A 6,420-nucleotide genomic window follows, 5' to 3' on the forward strand; every position below is an offset into this window, starting at 1 on the left:
TCTTTTTACGATGTATGATTTGTAATCTTGAAACTAGAAAATATTATCTGCTATAACAGATAAGTGACCAGATGATATAAAATTTCTTACATTGATAATTCTAATATATATAACTTAAACTTTTTTTTAATTCACTATGGATGGGCCATGACTTTTCTTCCTTCCAATTTGGAGTGCCATATGTCAAGCTTAGCAACAACAACAACAATAGTGAATCCCATAAATAGGTCTGGTGAGGGTATTGAATATGCAACCTTACCCTCTATCTTATGCATGTAAAAATATTGTTTCCAATAGACCCTTAAATCAAAGTAAGTATGCATAATCACAAGAGTATAGAAAAGAAATACAATAGTAAAAAAGTCAAAAAAGCTATAACAAAAGTAAAATAATAGGAAACCACAAACCAAAATAAATATAGTAATAGGAATCTAAGAGCCCGTTTGGACATAAGAAAATTTTTCCATTTTTTACTTATTTCGAAATCAGCGTTTGTTCATAAAATTTTCAATTTTCACTTGAAGATACATTTTGAAAATTTTCGAAAATTTGAAAAACTTCAAAAAGTTATTTTTCAAAATTCTCACTCAAATTACTTACAAAACTTCAAAAACAACCAAAAATTATATTTATGTCTAAACACAACTCTAAATTTCAAATATTATTTTTACTTAAAAATTATTTTTTTCCGAAATTTTACAATTCTTATATCCAAACGCCCACTAAGAATAAGGGAGTACGAGAATAACGCCACATGGAAAAACGCTTGACTGTCTAGTAATTCTCTTTCCTAATTCGACCTCCCTCCCTCAAAATATGAAATAAGTAGTAGTAAGACATTTGAATATTCGTCATCGTCATTTTTTTAATTATTTAAATTCGCGCAATCCCAAGGAAATAAAAAAAGTTAATAACTGGTTCCAACTACTTTTCAAAACTGTACTTTTAGCCCAATAGTTTCCCCATCTTCTCCAATGGCGGAGTCCCGGAAAGTAGCAGTAATCGGAGCCGGAGTAGCCGGTCTAGTCACAGCTCGTGAGCTACAACGATCAGGCCACAAAGTTACAGTCTTCGAAAAATCAAACCAACTGGGCGGAACTTGGGCTTACAATCCAAAAATCGAAACTGATCCACTGGGCCTTGATCCAAACAGAGAAATTATTCACAGCAGTCTTTACAAATCCCTCCGTACAAATTTACCTCGGCAATTAATGAGCTTCAGTGATTATCCATTCAATAATGAAAATGGGAAATTAATTAATTTTCCCGGACATGAAGAAGTGTTGAAGTTTTTGACTGAGTTTGCTAAGGATTTTGGGATTACTGAGTTGATCCGATTTAACTCGGAGGTTGTACGAGTTGGGCGGGTTGAGTATGAGGAAGATGGTTGGGTTGTTGAATTGAAATCAGATGAGTTAAGCTCAGAAGAAAAGGTGTTTGATTCTGTAGTGATTTGTAATGGTCACTATACTATACCCAAAGTTGCAAATATTCCAGGTAAATTAATGTGCAGTATTTATTTTAAGTGATTCAAGTTAATTAATCTATTGTTTGAACAATGATGATTGATTTGTTTTTGAGAAGTATTAGAAATTATTGAGTTTAAGTTCTATGCACTGATTGATCGATAATTTGGAATAAATTTCACGGATGGTGTAAAAAATCATTAAAATGTTGGTGTATGTAACTTAAATTCGAAATTATATAAAAAGTATATGAGTTAGATGAAATTGTGGTCAGAAAATTTTACCAGGCAAATATCTAGGAAAGCTCTTATATTTACTAGTTCTTAGTTCAAGATATTTGAGTAACATCCTAAAATATATATTTTTTTTAACTTTTTGTTATGAGGAAATTTTATAGATTACAAATATCTAAACTTTAAATGAGCTTAAATGGAGCGACATGATCATATATATATATATATATATATATATATATAGAGCTGACTTCAACTTTCTTGGGATTGTGGCTTCTTGTTGTTGTATGAATATCTCTTTTTATTTTAGCAAGTTTAGTTAATTTAGTCTGATTTAACTTCAAAGATTAGTGAAACTGAACTTTGTCAAACAAATTGGGAAGGTGTGAACAGTCTCACCTTCCAGCACTCATAATATTGTAAAAGAAATGAGATCGATAGGTTGTACTTTGAACTAATTATTGTTTGTTAATATCCAAAGGTATAAACAACTGGCCTGGAAAACAAATGCATAGCCACAATTATCGAGTTCCTGAGCCATTTAAGGATCAGGCAAGCTCCCTTTCTACTCTATTTGCATATTCAGTTCTTAAAGTTCTGCGTCCACGCTTTGGTCTAGTATTAAGAGCGCATCGCTGATGTATCGACTAGGCACACGTCACGGATTCAGAACATGCTGCAAACAAAAGCCTGGTATTTAAGTGAAAAAAGACATAGTGGAGGACCCATTATCCATTGAGCTTTGGAACGTGCGCCACTAACCCTCCGGGATTTCTCGGTTATAAAAGAAGAAGAAAAAAGTTATTTATACAAGTCTATGCCTCCTGTTTTACAGAACCTTCTCACTTGTTAATTGATTTGTATTCAGATTGTAGTTGTAATTGGAGATGGACCAAGTGGGCTTGATATTTCCCGAGACATAGCTACGGTGGCCAAACAAGTTCATCTTTCGACAAGATCTTCTGACACTGAAGTTTCAAAATTGGACAATAGTGCAAATCTTTGGAACCATTCAAAGGTATATCGCTGTACAATGTTTCTTGACTGTGCATTGGAAGATATATAAAGGGATCTGATTTTGGAGTTATTTTTCAGATTGATCGTGCTAATGAAAGTGGTGAAGTGATTTTCTTGGATGGATCTTCTATTCATGCTGATATAATTCTCCACTGTACAGGGTTAGTTCAAATCTTGATTCTTTTTGCTGCATTTCCTTGATGAACTGGCCGAGGGTTCATCGGAAATAGCCTCTCTGCCCTCCTAGGGTAGGGGTAAGGATGCGTACATCTTACCCTCCCCATACCTACTTGTGGGAATTCACTGAATTTGTTGTTGTTGTTTTTGTTCCTTGACGAAATACATAAGCTTATTATTATTGTTGTTGTTGTTTTTTCACGCAGATACAAGTATGATTTCCCATTTCTTGAAACAAATGGAATAGTTTGTGTTGATGACAACCGTGTTGGACCATTATACAAGCATGTCTTTCCTCCAAAACTTTCCCCCTGTCTCTCCTTTGTTGGTATACCTTATCAGGTAAGCTAGTTGTATGGTAATATCATATTTCATTGTGTTATTAACCAACTATCTATTGGAAAGAGGTCAAGTTTGTTTCTGTACTATTCGAATTTGAGTAACTTCATCCACTGTTATACTTTGGTCTAATCTTACCCTCGACCTTACGAAATTTCTTGTTTTTGCGCTTGACACTAATAGTGCTTCACCCTGTGGGTAATTTCAAATCATAACTACAAGTTTTCTTGAAGTATTTGGACACTTTGAATCCACCCATTTCATGCTGGAGTTCCATTGATGGTAAGGGTAAATACAACGAAACAAGAATTTAACAAGGCTATGAACAGACCCAAAGTATAACAGAGGATAGAATTGAGCAATTTCGGATAGTATAAGAGAAAATTTTGACCTTTCCCTTCATTTGTTTTCTGAGTTATTACAACCCTCTCAACTTCTTCAACATTGTATTGGGCTCTTGACCATTTTGTACTATTGAAAGAAATGACAAAGTAGACTTTTCTCTGTGATGATCAGACAATTATCTTTCTCATGTTTGAATTGCAAACCAAATGGATAGCACAAGTTTTGTCTGGAAAAGTGCTTTTACCATCAGAAGAGGAAATGTTAACTGATGTTGAGGATCACAATATGCACCTTGAGGTAGCGGGGATCCCAAAACATCACACTCATCGCCTTCACCCTCGCGAGGTTTTTCCCAATAACCTTTTTTTTGTGATTTTATTGTTACACCGAGTAAAGTTCAGTAACTTCTGAGTCGAGGGTCTCTCGGAAATAATCACTCGACCTTCACAAGGTGAAGGTAAGGTTTGCGTACACACTACCCTCCCCAAATCCCTCTTGTGGGATTACACTGGGATTGTTATTGTTGTTGTTGAGTAAAGTTCAATAACTATACAAGAACATTAACACTGGATTTGTATGTCTCGAATTGAACCGAGGGTCTGTCGGAAACAACCTCTCTACCTTCACAAGATAGGGGTAAGGTTTGTGTATACACTACCCTTCTCAGACTCTACTTGTGGGGTTACGGTATGATTGTTGTTGAATTGAATATCCTAAAATAGCTCAAATATAACTTTACAGTTTGCATCTTATTAAATTTATCAAACACTTTCTGAGTCTTCATTTTTTAACATTGAAATTAGAGGCAATGACATGAATTTGTTGGCAGATGGAGTACATGGATTGGTTAGCAGCTCAAGTGGGAATGCCACCAGTTGGTGCTAGCCTAAAGGAAATGTATTGGAGTCTCTACAAATTTGTTGGTGAAGTAGGGTTTAGCAGCTACAGGGATTTGTGGGACTTTTACTCAATAAATTCTGATGCTTAAGTAATATCATATCTATTCCTTTTATGTTATATCTACTACAGTTATTGTAATTCTTCCAAATACATTTTCTATGTAATGACTGACCATAAAACAAAGAAGACGTAATAGAAAAGGAAGTGTTATGCTTTAACTTAAATAAAACAAAAAAATATTAGAGGAGACTTGCTTTCTGACTTTTTGGGTGTGTTTGGTACGAAGAAAAATATTTTTCGGATATTTTCTCATGTTTGGTTGGTTTAAATGTTTTGAAAAATATTTTCCTCGTGAACTCATTTTCCTCCAATGTGAGGAAAATATTTTCCCTATCAACATAAGGGAAAACATTTTCCAAAACTTTTTTTTAACATTCCCCATCCTATTTTCCATCCCCACCAACTCACACCCACCCCTTACCAACCCACTCCTACGCTACCACCCATCCACCCCACCCTTGCTCCAACCCGCACCCCCTCCTCCAACCCCCACCCTAAATAGAAATATTATTAATGGTACTCTTTTTTTTCATGTTATAGATAGAATACTTTTTTTTTAATTTCAACATATGAGTTTTTTTCTTTTCATGATATAAAAAAAGTATTTTTTTTTTATTTTAACAAAAAATATTCTTTCTTTTCATGATGTAAAAAATGTATTTTTTTTTCCTTTCAACAAAATGATGTAGTAAAAAGTATTTTCTTTCATTTCAACAAAAAAAAAATCCATGATGTAGAAAAAGTGTTTTCTTTTATTTCAACAAAAAAAAGTATTTTCTTTTCATGATGTTGTAGAAAAAGTATTTTCTTTCATTTCAACAAAATGAGTATTTTCTTTTCATGATGTAGAAATTTTTTATTTTTTTTCATTTTAACAAAATAAGTACTTTATTTTCATGTTGTAGAAAGAGTACTTTCTTTTTGAACAAAAAAAATAGTATTTTCTTTTTAGTTGTGGAGCACAAATTTCAACGTTATTTTTGAGTAAAAAGGTAATGCAACACCACATTAATTCCTTTGGGTTTTGTAAATTTTTAGAAGAATAATTAAATTCTTGAAGAAAATAGAGTTATGAAAACGTTAGGTATTTGAAGGGGGGTAGAGCTCAAGAAACATGGGGAATTGTGGGAAGCGATTGAGAAGAGTAGCATAAAAAATTATTTTCCTAAAAAAATTTCTACTCTCTAATCAAACACTAGAAAACAAGGGAAAATAAGTTATAAAATCACTCATTTTCCATGAAAATAATTTCTAGGAAAACACTTTCCATGGATTTTCCTTCATACCAAACACACCCTTTATCTCTGCCACGCTTCCCTCAAAACACTTCATGAATGATGTGTTCACAAGTTTTATTTATCTGATTTATCCAAGATAGAACAAAAGCACTGCATCTCTCCCACCGACGCACCAAAGGAGGTTCGTAGTCGGGGCGGAGCCAACATATCGTTTATGGGTCCAGCCGAACTCTATACCTTTAGTTCGTATTTGTCTAAAAAAATTCGTTGAATATTTATAAATTATTAATCTAGAACCCAATAACTTATAAGGATTAGAATTTCAAACCCATAAACTTCAAATCCTGGCTCCACCTTTGTTCGTAATTCTTCTTAAATACGTTCGATCGACAAAAGCTACATATTTAGCTAACAATGCAATCCTCATGGACCTACTTCATAAACCAACATACATTGGCTCCAAATTTGAGAAACCAGTGATAGTCGATCCACTTTCTGATGCTTGAGCGATGATCTCAAAGTAATGTAGTAGTATTTTCCATGTCTGTTAGATTACGCTATGATTTGGGTAAATGAGAGGTAATTGTAGAAGTAACTTCAACATAGGGTTCTGAAAAATCGAGTACAGCAAGAAATAACCAAAAA

The 6,420-nt window shown here is 33.7% G+C and overlaps 1 protein-coding gene across 2 annotated transcripts; it reads left to right on the top strand.

The window, feature by feature from the left end:
• Positions 1 to 852: 852 nt before the first annotated feature.
• LOC107799587 (flavin-containing monooxygenase FMO GS-OX5) lies at positions 853 to 4,729 on the top strand. 2 transcript variants are annotated; one of them, XM_016622724.2, is made up of 7 exons: positions 855 to 1,497; positions 2,181 to 2,251; positions 2,568 to 2,717; positions 2,795 to 2,877; positions 3,100 to 3,235; positions 3,749 to 3,922; positions 4,407 to 4,727. In XM_016622724.2, the coding sequence occupies exons 1-7, from the start codon at positions 975 to 977 to the stop codon at positions 4,563 to 4,565; spliced, it is 1,296 nt and encodes a 431-aa protein (XP_016478210.1). In that variant the 5' UTR covers positions 855 to 974; the 3' UTR covers positions 4,566 to 4,727. The 2 variants fall into 2 exon arrangements, with proteins under 2 accessions (XP_016478211.1, XP_016478210.1); XM_016622725.2 differs by lacking the exon at positions 3,749 to 3,922 and having other exon boundaries at positions 853 to 1,497; positions 4,407 to 4,729.
• Positions 4,730 to 6,420: the final 1,691 nt, after the last annotated feature.

Source organism: Nicotiana tabacum, chromosome 13 (genome assembly GCF_000715075.1).
Source record: "Nicotiana tabacum cultivar K326 chromosome 13, ASM71507v2, whole genome shotgun sequence".
NCBI lineage: Eukaryota > Viridiplantae > Streptophyta > Magnoliopsida > Solanales > Solanaceae > Nicotiana > Nicotiana tabacum.